General features: G+C 44.5%; 1 protein-coding gene across 1 annotated transcript in view; it reads left to right on the forward strand.

The window, feature by feature from the left end:
* The first annotated feature begins 2161 nt into the window (after window positions 1-2161).
* LOC121325493 (DBH-like monooxygenase protein 2 homolog) overlaps window positions 2162-21764 on the forward strand; it is a 44958-nt gene continuing 25355 nt past the window's right edge. Inside the window, exons 1-3 of the mRNA XM_041268009.1 lie at window positions 2162-2382; window positions 19607-19944; window positions 20179-20325. Coding sequence (XP_041123943.1) covers window positions 19666-19944; window positions 20179-20325 — 426 coding nt within the window. The 5' untranslated portion in view covers window positions 2162-2382; window positions 19607-19665. The remainder of the gene's footprint in view (window positions 2383-19606; window positions 19945-20178; window positions 20326-21764) is intronic.

Here is a 21764-nt window from a genome sequence, read left to right on the forward strand (position 1 = left end):
GATTATTTTTTTTTTTGAAAAAATAAAAAAAGGGAAAGAAGAGCAGATAGCAGCAAAGGCAGGACAAGCAGCAGCTGAAGAAATGTAAGCTGCTGCAACCACCGCTGGAGGACCCGGCCAGCCTCTTCCCTTGGTGTTCCTGGTGGGGGAAGGAAGACCATCGTTGGCGGTCCTGCCCAGATGTGCCACCGGCAAACTGGTGTGGCCGGTGTGAGGAGGACGGCCATAACTGGGCAGGATGCCCCTACAACAAGGTCCAGGAAGAGGTGCAGTATTCACCCCGGACATCAGGCCACCCCACTACCAACAGCACCACCACCTTCACCACCGTCCTAGGAGATCTCGGACTGGTTGATGCACCCTGAGGCAGACCTCGTCCACCATCTCCCCATAGTTATCAAAACGCTGTGGCGTCGAGATGGGGAGAGGTGGGAACAGTGGGAGGAACAACACCACTCAGCGTCCTTCCCAGAGGTTGCCCTCATGGTGGTAAGACATCGGAGATGCCACGGTCACTCCAATAAGGAGGGGTGAGCTGCCTTCCCGAGAGCCAGAGAGGGGTAAGCCGCTGCCGCTCCCAGAGCTAGAGAGGGAGGTGCCACCGCTCCCAGATCCAGAGAGGGAGGATCAGCCGCTCCCAGAGCCAGAGAGGGAGGAGCCGCCGCTCTCAGAGCCCAGAGGGGAGGAGCTATGGCCCAAGGATGCCTGCCTTGCACCGCCCAGGGATGCCACGCCCGCTCCGCTCAGGGATGACACATTTGCATCGCCTGGGGTTGCCTGCTGCTTCGCATCGCCTGGGGTTGCCTGTTGCTCCGCATCGCTTGGTCCTGCTGGTGTCTCCTTTTTGTTTTCTAGGGTTGCCGAGGGTCCGCCCAGCCTGGAAACCTTAATTTTTGTAAGTTTTGCTGTCTTTCTTTTTGTGTTTAAAGATTTTTATTTTGCCCTTGTGCACTTTATTTTTATGTTTATTTATAATAAAATTAGGACTGGGCCTCTATCCACTCACCAGCCTGCCACAGGCGCACTTTACCATGCTTTGCCAAAGTGTAATGACACTTAAGTCGCACACTTTTTTTGCAGTACACTTTTGGAATGAGCACAATAATGCGTCATTCGTGTGTGACACGTCATGAATGCAAGATAGTAGAGCGAATAAAACTTGCATGTAAACCACCCCAGTAATGCTGACTTATCACTCAGCAATGATGATGAAGAGGATGTGGAGCCAAGAACAGCAGGGGACTGGATGTTTATTACTGATCCCTACCATGATGCCAGTCCTCCATCATTTGATTTTGCACCTGTTTACACAGATGTGCACCCCGCCGTGGAAATTGAGAGTTTGTGTTCTCTATTGGAGTGATTTTTGGCTTTTGTTCCCGAAAAGCTAATCATTTACCTTTGTGACTGTACAAACAAAAGAGCTTGCAGCTACTTTACAGGTAAGCCAGCTGCAAACGGGAAGCTGGTTGGTCTGAAATGGCAGTGCTGTGACAAAATACTGTCAAAATACAATACTGGGTACAAGGCAATGAAGCAGGCGTCTGCGGCAGCCATATCCATCACAATGCCTGCGCAAAGTAGCCCTGTACACGCATTTGTGACTTTCCCTCCAACACAAGGGAAGCAGAGACCACAAAAAAGGTGCAGGGTCTGCTACGAAAATGAAAAAAAAGAAAGGATACACGAAAAATGTGCAGTGGTTGCGAAAGCAACCCTGGCTTCTGTTGTATTGAACATTTCAATAAATGGAATAGAGCAAGTCGATAATGACACACATTTTGATGTTGTTTGATTTTTATTTGATAATTGCTGTTTACTGATCATTATTGTTAAGCAGCATTTTTGCTTTCATTGTTAAAAAAAAAAAAACACAAAAAACCCCCCAAAAACTTGTTTTTTAACTCTATTTTGAACATGGGTACAGAAAACACAGTTTACGTCATTTATTTGTGTTTTATTCATCATATGTTAACATTTTATAGCAATTACAGGTTTGAAAATATTATTATTTTCAAAATCTGATACCTGGGAAGGGGTTTCATTTTTACATCTGGAGTTGAAGTGGTTAATAAGAAGTAAGAGAATGCATTTAAAAGTTTGTTAGCACACCTCTAAAGGGAGGGCCAGTGATAATATTGGGACTGAATGGATGGTCGATGAATTGCACTCATTAGATGCAATGTTAAGAAATGATACATTTTTATTAAAAAAAAGGTGCAGATTCCTCGATTGCTGGAGGTTGTAATGATATCGTGAGAAGTGGCTGTGTCTGTGTGAAGTAGGTTGGACTCCTCTTTGTTGGTGGATTTAAAGTTTATCTGTTACACTACTCACTTTATCCTGTGCAGTGAAGACAACACAGAGACACACACAGCACAGGTAAGTTAACTATTATTATTATTATTATTATTATTATTATTATGTTTTATTTGTAATATATATGTTACAGCATTGATGTTATGATTTCAGTATTTTATATAAATTGTTCTGGGAATCAATACTGTTTTTTTTAAATATTTTGTTGACAAATGATGAGTTCCTTCTAGTAAACTGAAACTTTTAAATGATTTATTGACACATTCTGAGAAATAATATTGAATAAGACATATTAGTAATAAAGGGATGCTTGACTAAATAAATGTCCGGAGCTGCTGCTGCTGCTGCCTAATCAACACACCAATGCGCGTTACTAGAGTGACTAATTGAGACAATTAAAGGAATTGGGAGATTAATAATCAATAAGTGATTTAATTAAGCAGACCCTTTTATGCAGTTTTTTTTTTTAAATACATTGTTAAATGACAGACGGATATTGTTAAATAACTATTTATTTTGAAATAATGTTGCGAATAACATCGGAAAACAGAATTAAAAAAAAAAAAAAACTTTTTTAACAGTTACATTTTTTTTTTGTTTTATAACTTTTTTTGGGTGTGAACAATGATTTTACAAACATCAAGGATTTACACAGTGGTGATGTCAGTCTTGTGTATGATGGATGTTAGGTGTATTGACAGGTGGCCCTCAGAAAGCAAAAGTTCTTGAATGACAAAAAATACAAAACAGCCAAACCAATTTTCTACTCAGATTCTTAGTAATAAACATATAGTTTTGTCGCCCAAAAAATGAGAAAAATACTGGTTTAAAATGAATAGTTTAAAAAAGGGTTAAAATGCTATTCTCAATACTTTAATTGTTAAAAGATAAACACAGCTAGTTATTTGATCTGTTAGCGGTCTTGTGAGTTATGTCACCAGAAACTCTAGATAGAATTACAGCCTGGGGATAAGGAGTATAATTGAGTATAGACCTTTCAGAATTCAGCTCATTGTGGTCTTGAAACTGGTTTGTACCTGTCGTCTTTTTGTTGACCTATTATTAGTTCAACAATGATCATTGATCAGAGGGTTTATTTAACTGTTCTTTGTTCCCTTTCACAAAATAGGAGTGAATTAAACTTTAATTTGAAGGGTGTTTGCCGAATCCAACACAAAAAAAACCTGCTAAACCGATATAAAACCAGTTCTCTTTCAATTTGAAAAAAGCCATCTACTAATGGGTGTCGCTGTTAGGTGATAGGATTATGCTGAGCTTAATATAAAAGCTGCCTTTAGGCCTCCCTAGCTCTGATGTCAGCACCCAGCCCCTCAGGTGATGAATAACTATTCGATGAGTAGGAAGCTCAGTCCTTTTTGCTTCAGGCTGCAAGGGCTACTGAAGCGACCTTGCTGCTTGATGGCTATTTTCTCTTTCAGAGAACCGGGGTTGCATCCACAACCTTACGTTCTCTTTCAATTCGAAAATAGACATCAACTAATTGGTACTGTGTACCAAAGCAGTGGCGAGGGAGACCATGCGGCAGAAGGACAAGATTGGTCCACATGTAAAAAATACACAGAACCGCCTCAGCGTCTGGTTCGAAAGACATATGTCCTAAAACTTTTCTATGAACAGAGGGTCTTTAACAGTACGAGATTATATCAGGATACTTTTACCACATGGGTAACGCTGGAGAGTGTACTCAGAGAGTACAACAGTCTAATCCAGACTAACACTTTGTGTTCTCTTCCGTTGGTGTAAAAGAATCCAAGACCGATGCTCCAAAAAATGGAGCAGAGGAATCCAGTACATTCAGTCTGTAGAACCTAATGAAAGTGTGTGGCATAGCCCAGCTAGCCGCAGCACATATTTCTAACACTAGGACACCTTGAAAGAGGACACAGGACGTCGCCATAACCCTGGTAGAATGTGCCTTCAATTGGGACTGACACCCCTTGTACAGTCAATATAGCACCTCAATGCTCACACCGGGCAAAGCATGTGCAACTGTTTCTCCTCCGGGGAGAGGGGGGAGGAGGATGGAATGCCATCAACTACACAGATTGGTTCACTTGGAACTGGGATATTACCTTAGGCGAAAACGCCGAGTTTGGTCGAGTGGACACTCTAGACCTGTCTTGAGCAAAGCAAGTGCAAGAAGGGTGCACTGAAAGTGCATGCAGCTCGCCCACACATTTTGCTGAAGCAATAGCCAGCAAAAATGTAGTCTTTAGAGACATGAGCTTCAGATCCACAGTGTGGAGTGGCTGAAAGGGGACTTTTGTAAGGGCTTCCAGCATCACATCAAGGTGCCACGAGGGGAGGCTCGATGTCCTGGGAGGATGCATCCTCCACGCACCCTTAAGAAGTTCCCATCTATGCATACATGACAAGTAGATATGGCTGCTATGTACACCTTCAATGTGGAAGGTGACCTTTCGTCATGTAATTGTTTCTGGAGAAACTGTAAGCTAACTACCATGGGGCAGGTAACTACCTGGTAGAGGGAGCTCTCGCTCTCTGAATAGTGGCAATAACTGCTGATGACAGCCCTAGAGCTGACAGGAGTTCCTGTTCAGAGGCCAGACCCATAGTTGCATCAGCTGGGGGTTCAGTTGCCACAGATTGCCCTGAGGCTGAGAGAGGAGATCCACCCGCAGGGAAATCTGCCTCAGCTGGCCATGCAGTAATTGCACCAGGGTCAAGATCCAGGTCTTTCAGGGCTACCGAGGAGCTACCAGAAGCACTGTAGCTTTCTCTACCCTGACCTTCTCTTGGACGGCGGGGAGCAGTGGTATCGGAGGGAAGCCATATAGAAGACAATCCGGCCACTCGTGGGCTAGGTCGTCGACTCCTAAGGGACTGTCGAGGTCTCTCATCGAGAACCAAAGAGGGCAGTGCGTATTCTCCCGTGAGGCAAAGAGATCTACGTCTGCTCTGCCGAACCACTCCCAGATGTGTTCTACAGCCCTGGGGTGGAGACACCATTCCGAGGCCAGAGGACCTGGAGAGGAGATCTGCTGTGTGGTTGAGCCGGCCTGATAAGTGGACTGCTTGAAGAGAAACCAACTGGGGTTTCGACCACAGAAACAGCCGAACTGCCATGCTGTGAAGGCTTGGAGATCTCAGGCCCCCCTGGCTGTTAATATATGCCACTACCATGTTGTTGTCTGACCGCACCAGCACGAGTGTGTTCCGGAATAAAGTTCACTGGAATAAAGTGCTGTAAGGCGAGATCTACTGCTCTGAGTTCCAGAGCATTGATGTGGGCTGAGAGGCAAGGCCCCGTCCACACTCCCTGAGTCCCCACACCATTCCAGACTGTGCCCCAGCCATGGCTGGAGGCGTCTGTGGTGATTACTTCCCTCCGGAAGATGGGACCCATCAATGTCGCCTGACAAAGGTTGGAGGGGATACGCAACCAGTGCAGGGTTCTCCAGCAGGACTGTGATATCACCAACCTGTCTGTCTCATTGCGGGTGAAGCGCAAACGAGTTAAACCAGGCCTGGAAAGGCATTGGGTGGAGAAGGCCCAAAGGAAGGACCTGCGAGGCATCAGCCATCAACCCCAGCATGTGCTGACACAGCACCAGTATTTCGGTCTCTCTCAACCTGAATAGGGAAAAGCAAGACTATTGCGGTAACTCTCTGAGTTGTTAATGTGGCCTTCATAGACACCGAGTCCAGGTGGAGGCCCCGGAAATTCCATTGCTAGCTTGGTGTGAGGAGGGATTTCTGGAGGTTCATCCTGAGACCAAGCCGCTGGAGGTGGTCTGTGGCAAACGCTGTATGTGCCAGGGCTTGCTCCTGTGACTGAACGCAGACGTAGCCTAGATAACACTGTGTAACAAAAAAAAAAAAAATTTGTTCCTGGGTAGTAAGTGTTATTTCCTAATTGCTTATGCTTCAAAAGTATAGAACATAAGAACATAAGAAAGTTTATAAACGAGAGGAGGCCATTCGGCCCGTTTGGTTGTTAGTAGCTTATTGATCCCAAAATCTCATCAAGCAGCTTCTTGAAGGATCCCAGGGTGTCAGCTTCAACAACATTACTGGGGAGTTGATTCCAGACCCTCACAATTCTCTGTGTAAAAAAGCGTCTCCTATTTTCTGTTCTGAATGCCCCTTTTTCTGAACTCCATTTGTGACCCCTGGTCCTTGTTTCTTTTTTCAGGCTGAAAAAGTCCCTTGGGTCGACACTGTCAATACCTTTTAGAATTTTGAATGCTTGAATTAGGTCGCCACGTAGTCTTCTTTGTTCAAGACTGAACAGATTCAATTCTTTTAGCCTGTCTGCATATGACATGCCTTTTAAGCCCGGAATAATTCTGGTCGCTCTTCTTTGCACTCTTTCTACAGCAGCAATATCTTTTTTATAGCGAGGTGACCAGAACTGAACACAATATTCAAGATGAGGTCTTACTAGTGCATTGTACAGTTTTAACATTACTTCCCTTGATTTAAATTCAACACTTTTCACAATGTATCCGAGCATCTTGTTAGCCTTTTTTATAGCTTCCCCACATTGTCTAGATGAACACATTTGTGAGTCAACAAAAACTCCTAGGTCTTTTTCATAGATTCCTTCTCCAATTTCAGTATCTCCCATATGATATTTATAATGTACATTTTTATTTCCTGCGTGCAGTACCTTACACTTTTCTCTATTAAATGTCATTTGCCATGTGTCTGCCCAGTTCTGAATCTTGTCTAGATCATTTTGAATGACCTTTGCTGCTGCAACAGTGTTTGCCACTCCTCCTACTTTTGTGTCGTCTGCAAATTTAACAAGTTTGCTTACTATACCAGAATCTAAATCATTAATGTAGATTAGGAATAGCAGAGGACCTAATACTGATCCCTGTGGTACACCACTGGTTACCACACTCCATTCTGAGGTTTTTCCTCTAATAAGTACTTTCTGTTTTCTACATGTTAACCACTCCCTAATCCATGTACATGTGTTTCCTTGAATCCCAACTGCGTTCAGTTTGAGAATTAATCTTTTGTGCAGGACTTTGTCAAAAGCTTTTTAGAAATCTAAATAAACCATGTCATATGCTTTGCAATTATCCATTATCGATGTTGCATCCTCAAAAAAATCAAGCAAGTTAGTTAGACACGATCTCCCTTTCCTAAAACCATGTTGACTGTCTCCCAGGACCCCGTTACCATATAGGTAATTTTCCATTTTGGATCTTATTATAGTTTCCATAAGTTTGCATATAGTAGAAGTGAGTAATTTTTCGAGATTTACAGTTATACTGTAAATACAGTATAATTGTAAATCTTGAAAAACAACTCACTTCTAAATCTTTTGTAGTCATCTTTGTATTACTTTAGTATAAATACATGTTAATTTGGATTCATATGTTGTTTTTTTCTGACTTTATGTGAACGAAAAGACACACATTTGCCCATTTTCCCATTGGAAATAGTGATATTTTGAAATATCACTGTCCTGGTCACAAAAGCAAAGTTTGTGGGGAATAATAGCCATGTTCTATACTTTTGAGGCATAAGCAATTTGGAAATAACACTTACTACCCAGGAACAAAAATTGTGTTACATAGTGTTATTCATCAGTCAAATGCCCTGAACCTGCTGAGGGGCAAGAATGGCATCCATGCATTTAAAAAAAGTGCGAGGAACAAAGGACAGGCCAAAAGGGAGTATGCAGTACTCGTAAAACCTGCCCTGAAACGTGAAGTGAAGATATTTCCAGTGCCCGAGCCTGATGGGTATGTGAAAGTATGCATCCTTCAGGTTTACGGATGTAAACCAATCGTCCGGCCGAATGGTCTGGACAACTTGGCGGTGCGAGAGCATTTGAAACGTAACACCTAAAGGTGTTTGTTCAGAAGTCTCAGATCCAAGATAGGGTGGAACCCTAGTGGGCAAGGTGGGCTTCTGTGGGAGCAGCTGGGCATACTGCCTTGAAGCCTCCCTGGTCTTAAGGTTCCTCTGGAGCATCTCCTCCACTGCAGGGCCAAAAGTATGGCCAGGAGTGATAGGGGCGTCCATGAGAGAGGACCTGTCCTGCTCCTTGCTCTAGCCTGATAAAGCCAGAGTTGATGTGTAGTGACCACAAGCTCCACAAAGCATCGGCCCTCCACTCTGGCTGTGAGTTGGGCCAGTCTGGTGACTGCATCAGAGACCTGGTTTAGCTTCTGTCTCTGAACTGCTGTGATCATATCATGGAGCTCCTTCATAAGGGTGGTCTGATAAATAGAGAGCATGCTAGAAATGTTAGAAAGCCTAGCTGCTTGAGAGCAAGCAGCATTAGCTTTCTTGAGGTGCGTCTCTGTTGTCCTACATTGCCTATTCGGACATTGTAGGTCCTTGGCCGGCCCAGTGCCCAGCGCCTGTTCAAGGGCCGCAATGGTAGACTCCACCGGGGGAAAGGTTCCTAGCAGGATGTGAGCCTTCCTCTAAGGAGGAGCGCCGAAGCTGCCCCACTCTCCTGGTAGGTGAGCGAGAGCGTTGCCCGAGAGACGGGGAGGGTGACCTGGAGACTCAGAGTGAGATCCCCTGCTGGAAGGAGATCCCAGTCCCACTGTCCTGTTGGCTCTTGTCTTTAGGACCCTCCTCTGGAACTTCCCACATATTGTGCAGAACGTTTTGTGTGCATGGGGCGAGATGTGCATGGGGTGCACGAGCATGGCAGCGCACGGGGCATGGGTGTGCACGGGGTGCATGGGCATGGATGTGCATGGGGCACTGGTGTGCACAGGATGCATGGGCACGGGTGTGCACGAGTGTGCACGGCCACGGGTGTGAACGTGCGCGTGTCACTGCGAGGATGTGGTTAGACACATTTGGGGAATAATCTCTTCAAAAACCTAATTAAAATTTAGATCAGGATATCTAAACTAACACACAGGGTTTACAGAAACTCCGTGTGCAGCTTGTGTCTGGAGCAGGCTAAGGTCTAATAAAGACCGCTGCTGTAGCTTAAGGTAGGCCCAGGGCCAACACACACACACACCCTGTGTTTCTTCCTGAAAGAAAGAAAACAAAAATGTTAATTACAATTAAATAAATATAAAGGCTCTCAATAATAACCAGCAAGTCAGCAGGCTGAAAAATGGAGATGTCCTGTGTCCTCTTTCAAGGTGTCCTAGTGTTAGAAATATGTGCTGCGGCTAGTTGGGCTATGCCACACACTTTCATGAGGTTGTACAGACTGAATGTACTGAATTCCTCTGCTCCATTTTTTGGAGCATCGGTCTTGGATTCTATTACACCAATGGAAGAGAACACAAAGTGTTAGTCTGGATTAGACTGTTGTATTCTCTGAGTACACTCTCCAGCGTTACCCATGTGGTAAAAGTATCCTGATATAATCTCGTACTGTTAAAGACCCTCTGTTCATAGAAAAGTTTTAGGACATATGTCTTTCGAACCAGACGCTGAGGCGGTTCTGTATATTTTTTACATGTGGACCGATCTTGTCCTTCTGCCGCATGGTCTCCCTCGCGACTGCTTTGGTACATAGTACCAATTAGTTGATGGCTATTTTCGAATTGAAAGAGAATGTAAGGTTGTGGATGCAACCCCGGTTCTCTGAAAGAGAAAATAGCCATCAAGCAGCAAGGTCGCTTCAGTAGCCCTTGCAGCCTGAAGCAATAAAGACTGAGCTTCCTATGCACTGAATAGTTATTCAGCACCTGAGGGGCTGGGTGCTGACATCAGAGCTAGGGAGGCCTAAAGGCAGCTTTTATATTAAGCTCAGTATAATCCTATCACCTGATGGCGATACCCATTAGTTGATGGCTATTTTCTTTCAGAGAACCGGGGTTGTCCACTTTTCAAGGTCTGCAACCTTACGTTAGCTTGGGTGTCTGTCCTTGAGTTCCTTTGAAGGTGAATATACCGGGACACCAGCGATCCCAGGCTGGTATTTTTGGACTTTACTTTTGTTTGACATAGAGAGTACATAAAGCGAGCTACCTATAATATCTGATGTTTCTGCTGACATCACAGTTTTGAAATAAAACAGCTTCTTAAAAGACTCCTCAAGGCTGCCATACCAAAATATGGTACCCTTTAGGATTTGTGCTGGAATAGTTAGTAAACCTGATAAATAAAGGTTTTGAGGCTAGCATTCTTGTGGTTTATATGTAGGGTGTGACAAAGTGAAGTATAAAATATATGGGAAAGTGGTGGAGGGTGTGTATATTGGTCCAAGAGTGACAATGAGCCTGTATACTCTCTACTGAATTTGGGTCACACAGGTAAATTGCAGTCTTTGACTGCCAAGTCAGAAAAGACTACAATTCCCAGAGTTCCACAGGGACGACCATTTTGAGACAAGGGTTTTCACCTGTCTCCAATTAGGCAGCCATAAAAGAGCATGGTTTTTTCCAAACGCGAGGAGTGTAGAGGAGATGACAGACAGAAAGGCCAAAATAGATTAAAAAAGGTTGGTGTTCTACCTAAGGGGGAAACATTTATTGCCTAGTTTAAGGCATGTTTTGGTTAGTCAGTAAACAGCTTAGCTGTCTGACTTGTAGAAAGGAGAGTTAAAAGATAGCTATAAGGTTTAGGTAGCGCTCGGTAATAAAGAGCTAGGTTTTGTTTTGTTTATTTTGTTTACATTGTTGGAATTTGATTTGTTTGACTCTGGATAAAGAGAGCACCCGCCTGAAATAAACATACAGGCCGAGCCCTGTTTAAAACCAAATACTGTGGACTTTGTTGCAAGACCTGAAACAAGACGGCTTTGACAAAGCTCCCCAGTCTGTCACCTGTGGTGGAGAAGGAGGGCAACCTGCTTACGCCCGTTGTGGAAAAATAAATAAGTTAAGTCATTGACACTTCCCCAACAAATAGCTATAAGGAGGATAGCTATAAGAGTCCAACAGGAAACCAACCGGATCCAACAGGACACCAATCAGTGACTGTGAGAGGAACAGCTGAGAGCCAGTGTAACTCTGCAAAAGGACATACATACCTTGGCAGAGCGAATCAATGATTTGGCTAACAGGGTTTTGCCTAGCTCTCAACCCATAAGTGCTACTCACTGTTTACAGAAAATGACTAGTAACGATGATGTTGAGGCTTATTTGAAAACTTTCGAGCGCACCGCCGAGAGAGAGAAGTGGCCCATTGACCAGTGGGCTGGACTGGTCACTCCTTTTCTTTCCGGGGATGCCCAAAAAGCGTACTTTGACCTGGAACAAGATGAGGCTGCCGATTACGGCAAACTAAAGGTGGAGATCCTTGCCCTACTTGACGTCACTACAGCAGTTTGACCCCAAAACTTCCATGGCTGGAAGTACCAGGAGGATAAAGCACCCAGGTCCCAAATGTTCAACCTCATTCATCTAGCCAGGAAATGGCTCCAACCGGAGGCTTTAACCAACGGCCAGATAGTGGAGCGAGTTGTGATGGATAGATACCTACGAGGATTGCCACCAGGTCTGCGCAAATGGGTTGGATGGGGAGACCCATCTAACGGAGATCAGCTAGTAGCACTGGTCGAACGCTACATGGCAGCAGGAGCGCTGCTTCAACCCACCAGAACAGAACGTTCCCCGATCCCGAAAGTCTGGAACTACAGCGGAACTGGTAAGACTGTTCCTGGGGAAAGGGGAACAGAAGAGCAGACTAGGTCTGCGAAGGGACATTTTGATAGTGGGGTATCTGAGGGTAAACATGACCTGGGGCTTAAACAAAAGGGAGTTTCAAGGTTTAATGTTCTGTCATTTAGCAGGCCCTTAAGGTGCTTTAGGTGCACTGAATAGGGTCAAAGAGCGACTAACTGTCCAGAAAATGAGGAGCCGATGCAGTGTAACATGGGAGAACAACCTAAGCCCAGCTCTCTATATACCTGTACTATAGTGTCTGTAGCCATGGGGAACCCAAATGGCAATAAACACATGTGCCCAGTGGTTGTAGAGGGAATTAAGGGTAAAGCATTACTTGATTCAGGAAGCATGGTAACCCTGGTGTCCGCGCAATTAGTGGACCCGCAAAAATTAGACAAGGACCAGGACCTTAATATTACTTGCATACACGGGTATATGTGCCACTACCCAACGACAATTATATGTATTACAACGAGTGCTGGGTCTCTTAATTATAGAGTGGGAGTAGTACTGACGTTGCCGTATCAAGTAATATTGGCTCGGGACTTTCCCAGTTTTACGAAACTGTGGGGAAAACAGGGTGTATTGGATATGCCCGATGAAATTGAGGTGGCAGGAAGGGAGCCACAGAGTAACTGCCCAGAACCCTTACTTCCAGTGTTAGAGAGTGACATTGTTACGGAGTGTAAACCAGAGTTTCCAATGGGTGTAATGATAGGAGAGGATGGGGATCGTGAAGGTCCTAGCCTCTCGGGTAAGGTCCCAGACCTAGAACAAAACTTACCTGATTTGGGAACAAATGCGGAAAATTTTGGAACCTCCCAATTATGCGATCCCACTTTAGTTTCCGTCAGGGAGAGTATAAAAGTGATAAATGAGGTTTAAACAAATCCTGAGATCCCTCTCACCTATCTTCACTTTTCTATGCAGAATGATTTGTTATATCGCATAGACAAGAGGGGGGAAGAGATTGTGGAGCAGCTAATTGTGCCCCAACAATTTAGGAGGGTGGTGCTAGATTTAACCCATGGACATCCCCTAGGGGGATATTTAGGGGTAGAGAAAACTACAGAACGTATCGTTCGTAGGTTTTACTGGCTTGGGATACATGCTGATATAGCCCGACACTGTACCTCCTGTCCTGAATGCCAGCGTACAGCCCCTTTTAAAACGTTCCACAGCCCATTAGTGCCACTGCCAATAATAGAGACTCCACTTGAGCGCATAACCATGGATTTAGTAGGTCCCCTAAATAGGTCAGCCCGTGGACATCAGCATATTCTGGTTATCCTAGATTATGCTACGAGATATCCAGAGGCTATTTCCCTCCGTAATACCTCAGCTAAACTTATTGCCAAAGAGTTGTTTGTGGTGTTCAGCAGGGTAGGAATCCCAAAAGAGATACTTACGGACCAGGGCACTCCTTTCATGTCTGGGGTTACCAAGGAACTGTGTAAATTACTGAAAGTTAGACACCTGAAAACCTCAGACTACCACTCTCAAACGGATGGGTTAGTGGAACGCTTCAACAAGACCCTTAAATCAATGCTACGGAAGGTAATTAATAGGGACGGTAAAAATTGGAATTTCTTGCTGCCTTACTTAATGTTCGCTGTAAGAGAAGTGCCCCAAGCTTCTACAGGATTCTCACATTTTAAGTTTTTATATGGCAGACATCCCCGGGGCCTTCTAGACATAACGAAAGAGGTCTGGGAGCGAGAACTCACCCCGTATCGTAGCGTTATTGAATATGTCTCTCAGATGCAGGACCGGATAGCTGCTGTAATTCCTATTGTGAAGGATCATATGCTGCAGGCTCAAGCCCAGCAGAAGCACAGTTATAACCGACAGGCATTGGTCAGGGTTTTTCAGCCCGGAGACAGGGTTCTGGAGTTAGTTCCGACGGTAGAGAGTACATTTTTGGCTACCTGGCATGGCCCATATTAGATCATTGAAAAGGTTGGTGAGGTAAATTACAAAGTGAGACAGCTGGGGAGAAGAAGTTGGAGCAAATATACCATGTCAACCTCTTAAAAGAATAGAGACAAGGAAGGTCTATTGGCTATGGACAATAGTGCATTCGAAGACTCTAAAGAAGTTCAGCCTGAGCCACAAGTTAGAATAGTCGATACTTTATCAGAGCTACAGAAGCAGGAGGTACGAGACTTTGTACGAAGAAATAGGGATGTGTTCTCCGCCATACCTGGCAGAACCGACACAGTACACCATGAAATATTGACCAAACCAGGAGAAAAAATAAAAGTAAAACCTTACAGAATACCTGAGGCTAGAAGGGAAGCCATAAAGGCAGAAGTAAGGAAAATGCTTAAGCTTGGGGTGATGGAGGAGTCACATAGTGAATGGTCCTCCCCTATAGTGCTAGTTCCAAAACCTAACGGGACACTTCGCTTTTGTAATGATTATCGGAAGGTGAATGAAGTGTCCAAATTTGATGCGTACCCAATGCCTAGAGTTGATGAGTTGATTGAGAGATTGGGTCCAGCGCGTTATTTAACAACCATCGACCTAACAAAAGGGTATTGGCAGGTCCCTCTAACTAGCAAGGCCAAATAAAAGACAACGTTTTCCACACCTGAAGGCTTATTCCAGTACACAGTTTTGCCTTTTGGTTTGCATGGGGCTCCTGCTACGTTTCAGCGCATGATGGATAGGATTTTAAGACCACATAGGGAATATGCAGCCACATATTTAGATGATGTGGTCATATACAATACTGACTGGGACACCCACTTGGTGAGAGTAGAAGCAGTACTTAATTCTATAAAAAGCTCTGGTTTAACTGCTAACCCCACTAAGTGCACAATAGGGCTGGAGGAAGCCAAATATTTGGGTTTTAATGTAGGAAGAGGTGTTGTAAAACCACAAATTGATAAACTGGAGGCAATAGAAAAATGGCCACGTCCAGTTAGCAAAAAACAGGTCAGAGCATTCTTAGGATTAACTGGTTACTACAGGAGGTTCATTCCCCACTTTTCCTCAATAGCTGCACCCCTAACAGATCTTACCAAAGGTGGAAAAAACCTAATGTTAAAATGGACTGCAGAAACGGAGGCTGCCTTTCAGAGGTTGAAAGCGGCTCTATGCACACAGCCAGTATTAGTTACATCACATTTTGATAAAGAATTCATGGTACAAACTGATGCTTCTGAAGTAGGGATAGGGGCAGTGCTTTCCCAACAGGTACAGGGCGAGGAGCACCCTGTAATGTTTTTAAGTAGGAAACTCACTCCACAAGAGAAAAAATACGCTATAGTGGAAAAAGAATGTTTAGCAATCAAATGGGCACTGGAAACATTTAAATATTACTTACTGGGCAGACTGTTTAAACTAATTACTGACCATGCTCCCTTAACTTGGATGAAGAACAATAAAGAGAAAAATGCTAGGGTAACCAGGTGGTTTTTAAACCTACAGGCATTCAATTTTACAATTGAACACAGGGCTGGCCTTTTGCAAGGAAATGCTGATGGGTTGTCACGTGTTCACTGTTTGTTCACCAAGGTCGCTCATCCCAGTAGGTCTGAGCTGGGGGGAAGGATGTGTGACAAAGTGAACTATAAAATATATGGGAAAGTGGTGGAGGGTGTGTATATTGGTCCAAGAGTGACAATGAGCCTGTATCCTCTCCACTGAATTTGGGTCACACAAGTAAATTGCAGTCTTTGACTGCCAAGTCAGAAAAGACTACAATTCCCAGAGTTCCACAGGGGCGACCATTTTGAGACAAGGGTTTTCACCTGTCTCCAATTAGGCAGCCATAAAAGAGCATGGTTTTTCCAAACACGAGGAGTGTAGAGGAGATGACAGACGGAAAGACCGAAATAGATTAAAAGGTTGGTGTTCTACCTAAGGGGGAAACATTTATTGCCTAGTTTAAGGCATGTTTTGGGTAGTCAGTAAACAGCTTAGCTGTCTGACTTGTAGAAAGGAGAGTTAAAAGACAGCTATAAGGTTTAGGTAGCGCTCAGTAATAAAGAGCTAGGTTTTGTTTTGTTTATTTTGTTTACATTGTTGGAATTTGATTTGTCTGACTCTGGATAAAGAGAGCACCCGCCTAAAATAAACATACAGGCCGAGCCCTGTTTAAAACCAAATACTGTGGTCCTGAGTGCTTGGTTCCCAACAGACTGTGTTCAAGACCCGAAAGGACAATAACAAAACACCCCAGTCTGTCATAAGGGTTTCTGTTTTACAGTTTTTATTAATTTCATTTTTCAGTGCTTATTTTTAGCAATTGTTTTTTTGGGGGAAAGAGCCACGTCGCTCCGTCTTTCAGCTGCAGGACGTGGCTCCTCAGCCCCAGCCCTTCTCCACCTTCCCTGACATCATGGAGGAGGTGCACTCCTCTTGGGACCACCTCAACTGGCCTCGCTGGAAGGGGCGGAGAAGCTTGGCCTGGCGGGGTTTCCCCCTGTAGACCACCATCGCAGCCTTGGTGAAGGCTCCACCGGTGGGAGGTCTGCCCAAGGACCCTATGTGCCCTAACCTGCAATGCAGGGTTACGGAGACACATGTCCGTAGGGCTTACGTGTCGGGGGCCCAGAGGAACCGTCTGGTGAACACATCCAGTATGGCATTTTGGATTGCAGGTGGCCATGGAGTTGCAATTATTATTGCACACCTTGCTTCAGATCTCTGGCCTGCAAGGGCAGGCCGTGGGCTTGAGCCTGGCTGGTCTAGTGGCACCCGCAGACAGCTGTGGCTGTTGCAGGCGTGGGTGCCTGATGCTGATAAGGCTGTGCTTTTGGACATGCCTACATCACCATGCCATACCTTTTGTCCAGCAGTGCAGGAGATCCTACAGCAATCTTTCCGAGATCGCATGGCGTCTAGGCAGGTGGCTGCATTGCTCCCTCCCCCCGCTCTGGTGCGGGGTAGGTCGAGCCGTTGGCACGCACCTCCAACGTGGACGTTCACCAGGATGGTGCCAGTCCCCATAGCCCCGCTGTGTGACCTTAGGCATTGCCTACAGACCACACCTCAGGCATGGGACAGGGTTCTCCCGTAACGTGAAGGGCGCTCAGGCCGTGGCCATTCCACGTAGCAGCACCCTAGAAGCTTCAGCCAGCCCCTCCTCTGAAGACTTGCGGCCTCGGACCCAGTTGATGGCACAACAGCTGCACTGCTGGCGCACTTGCACCTCAGATGCGTGGGTCCTCACAACCATACTTCATGACTACGTTGTGCACTGCACCGGTGTCAGCCGACTCTTGGCATCATTGATGGTGAGGCCCAGCCTCACCAGATGCTCCGTCACCAGCGTCTTGTGGGCAATCTCTCCCTCCCTCGGGAACAGATCAACCTTTGCAGCCTCAAGGAGGCGAGGATATCGTCTACGCACTTTGAGAACGTACGGAGAGCCAGGGAGAGGCCGTACGGCAGCACGGAAAACTCATAAACACTGCCTTGAAGGCAAAGCAAAGATATTTCCTGTGCTCTGGACGAATGGGGACATGAAAATTCGCGTCCTGCAAGTCCACAGTGGTAAACCAGTCGCCTGGCCAGACAGACTGGTGTATGTGACAATGAGTCAGCATTTGGAACCTCCTCTGTTTCAAAACCGATTGAGGAACCACAGGTCCAGGATGCGATGAAAGCCACCATCCTTCTTTGGCACCAGATAGTATCTCGAGTAGAACCCCTCCCCATGAGTGGTGGGGTCTTTGAGACGAATGGCACGCTTGCACAGCATGGCTGCCACTTTGGTCTGGAGAACCGAGGCCTGAAGCAGATCCGTTACCAACGTAGTCATGAGCCCGAGGACTCAGTGTCTCTGGACGCACATCTTTTGGCTACCTGGTTTCTCTGAGGCGCTTGGTTGTTGCGCCCTCCTAAGAAGGTACTCTCCCCGAATGGAGCCTTGAAGTTGTACTGGAGGCTCTCACGCAGGCCCCGTTTGAGCCTATATACTGCATTGAGTTGAAGTATCTGTCTATGCAGACAGCCTTCCTCTTGACTATCACCTCTGCAATGCGGGTTAGTGAGCTTCAGGCGCTGTCTGTGCATAGCTCCTGTATGCGTATTTGGGACAATGGTAGCAGAGTATCACTGCATGCAAAACCTGCTTTCCTCCCCATGTTGGTTACAGCCTTCCACATGAATCAGTCTGTAGAACTAGAACCTTCGGTCCACCACTGTTTACTTCAGAAGAGGACAAGAGGTTGAATTTCCTCTGTCCGGTTTGGGCATTGAGATGTTACATGAATAGGATGAGAGCGCTTTGTCATTCTGACCAGCTCTTCATCTGCCAGGGGACACAGACCCTGGGACAGCCCCTTTCAACACCACAACTGTCACATTGGATTGTGGATACAGTGTTGACTGCGTATGATGATGGGTAGCCACCCAGACCCCCGTCTGGGTGGGTAGCTGCACATTCCACAAGAGCTGTGGCTACGTCATGGGCCCTCTTTAGAGGAGCCTGCATGGCTGAGATTTGTGATGCTGCTAGCTGGGCTATGCCGCATTCTTTTTCCAGGTTCTATCACTTTAACATGATAGATCCCTCATTGCCTTCAATGGGCACAAGGGTCCTTGAGGTTGCATGCTCTCACCGCTGACCTTTGGTGAGGCAGGGCTAAGGCGTCCCTCGTGTGCTGCCGTTCTTACCTCCCTCGCAACGGCTCTGGTATTTGTATTCACATAAACAATGTTTGGTGGCCATCTTCGAATTGAAAGGGAAAGTTAGTTTACCTACTATAAACCTGGTTTCCTGAAAGAGAAGATTGCCACCAATGTGAGATTGTGTCGATTGTCATCATGGTCTCGGTCGGTGTTTGGTGGCCATCTTCTCTTTCAGGGAACCAGATTTACCGTAGGTAAACTAACTAACATTTTGTTGCATGTTGACTATGATAAAGGGTTTCACTAAATGAGATGTTTTTCAACGGCATAAAAAGTCTGTTTTTTAAAAGCACAAAGGTCGATTTCACCCATTCTCTGCTTGAAATAAAAAATAAAGTGAAAAAATGGTAAATTCTTTCTAATACAAATTAATGAATTGAAGATATGGCAAAAAAAAAAATATCGAACAGTAGCAAGCCTAAATATAGCTTTAAATTCAACAAACAAGCCTTCTAATTGTAATCTCGTTTTAAATCTTTCAAGCAGCGTTTCCAATAGAAATGAAGGCATATGCTGCACTCAGTAGTTGGGGTGGATTTAAAGTATTTAGTCAGGAAGGAGGGACATTGCCCAACTCACTGGGAAAGGGAGCTTGTTTTTGTATTTTTGTAGTAGGTTTTTTCTTTTAAATGGGGAAAGGGTGAAGTCAGCGTGAATTGAGTAACCATTTCCAGTGTTTTTTCTGGTGTTTATTGGCTATAAACCAATTTCATTGTATTTGTATCAGGGGTGTTTTATCATTTTTTATCAGTTAAAAACAAAAATCAGAAGCCCTATTTATATGTCACAGGAGCCCCTCCATGGAATTTCAGAGTTATTATAATCCCCCACCCCCCCTTGCTTACTGCTAGGTCTACAACATCATGTATCCAATTTTCATTGCCAGTTCTTTACTATTCTGTACATATTGTTGATATATAGAGTTTGTTATTTTTCGATCTAGTGAATTTTATTAAATATAAGTGATACATTTCTTGTGATGCTCAAATATAAGTGATTTGTTTCTGTTAATGCTCAGTATACATGATGCACTCTTGTGTTCTCAGGAGAATCGGCCCCTGTTTGGTTAAGGTAGTGGTTAGACTCCACACACTCTCAGTAGACGATGTTTGTGCCTGGCTTGTGCAGCGAACTGCTCCTCTGCGTTGGCCTGGCTAGTGTCTTGGGTCAGGACTCGGGAGACATGCCCTTCAATGAGACACTGGACTCGGCAGGCAGTGTGTCCCTGCGCTGGGGCTTTGATAGCAAGCAGGAGACCATCACCTTCCAGCTGGCCTGCAAGACCAGCGGCTGGGTGGGATTCGGCCTCAGCCCCAGCGGGAAAATGGACGGAGCGGATATTGTCCTCGGGGGGGTGAATCCCAACGGGACCACCTACTTCACGGTACATGTCATTCATCTGTGAACTGTCTATTATCAAGGTATTGAGTTTGAATATTATACAGTGTATATTAATAAAAAAAAAAAACATGCTGGAGCCACAGGGGTGCTGAACCAGAAAATCATACAAAGTGAATCTAAATAACAGACAGGAGAATGCATTAGTCACGCTATTTAAGAGGTTTGCTCTCCCCATGATCTCTCCAACTCAGCGTGTGATTGGTTGACTTCTTTACAGGACAGACACGCAGTTGGTGCCCAGCTCCCCCTGGTGGATAGCAGCCAAGATTACACCCTCCTCTCCATGAAAGAAGACTCTACAGGAACCACAATGAAATTCTCCCGCAAAGTCCAGACCTGCGATAAAGATGATATGGAGATTTCAGTGAGTCAAATCATCAGAACTCAGAGTCAATTCTAATGGTTTTTTGTGCTGTCTGTGTTGTTTTGCTTTTACTGTGAGTTCAAGAGCCACTATTCATTTCTGTCTGCTAGCTACAAACACGTGCAACAGGCTAGATCAGCCAGTGTCTTTATTGCAGGAAGAGTCAGCGCCCTCTATTAGCACAAGTACCAGTATCACAGCCCCTAGTGCTAACCTCCTTTAATATAAATTCTCTTGCCCCCCCTCCCCCCCCCCATCACACACACACACCATTTCTTGTGTTGAAGATATTTATATTTAGTGAAAACTGCATACTTATATAAAGTATTGTAATGTGCATCTCAGCCCACTGAATTAAATGGAAAGGGTTAGGGTTAGTGTAAGAGCAAGTCCTGTAGTCTAGAGGTAAGTTTCTTATGCAATGTCAGTAACTCATCAACTGCAAGGAGTGCAATCCATTACAGACGCTAGGAGGAGATGCATTACAATATCCCATTTCTAAGTTAATACATTGTGTATATGGTGTCTCTTATTGAGAGGAATGGTAGTTCCTCATACAAGTTAGAAAAACGTATTTGAAACTACCGAAATTCTCTATACAGCTCCAAGAGTTTTTCCGTTTTCACCATTTTGCAGAGGCAAAACTAAATAACTTAGAATTGTTATCTGTACCAGGATCAAAAGTCTGAAACTTTCTACATCAAATGTGAAAAAAAACAGAAATACCTCTTGTACACAAATATAAGTCGTCAAACTAAGGTAAAATTCTTCTTCTGTTTACTTTTCTTAAGAGTGTGTAACGACTTTTCCAACAGAAAAGCTAAATAACTGGACATCTACCAATCATGTGATTCCACGTGCTGGTCAATGTCAAAATAAACCAGGGATCGCAAGGAGTTTGATATCCACACCATTTATATTAAACAATTAAAACAGCGCATATCGCAGAAAAAAAAAAAAAAAAAAAAAAAAAAAAAAAAAAAAACATGACCGTGGTTTGAACTTGCAACATGACATCTTAACTTTAGCTGGCTGCGCCACTGAGCAGTTGTTGAAATGAATTAATTTTTTAAGCTTACATCCATGCATGACCAGCTTTTGCTGAAAACCTGAAGGTTCTGCTCAATTCTAGAAACGCTCTATTTGCTGTTTGAAAATATCTACTTTTCTGTTTGGTAGATACCATAGAATGGAATTGTACACAACAGTGGCATGTAGATTCCTTGTCTAAATCTTTGATCTCTGATAAATTCTAATTCCTTGTTAAATAAAAAATAAAGGAATAATTTATTAGGTAGAAATCAATAAAATATTTTCAACAAATTACATGCAACCAGAAAATATTGTTCCTTTAGTTTATCTTTTTTCAAATTACACACACAATATGAAAAATAACAAAGTAATTGTGGTACTACCTGTTAAGAGCTCGTAATAAACCT

Source organism: Polyodon spathula, chromosome 13, assembly GCF_017654505.1.
Source record: "Polyodon spathula isolate WHYD16114869_AA chromosome 13, ASM1765450v1, whole genome shotgun sequence".
NCBI classification, from domain to species: domain Eukaryota; kingdom Metazoa; phylum Chordata; class Actinopteri; order Acipenseriformes; family Polyodontidae; genus Polyodon; species Polyodon spathula.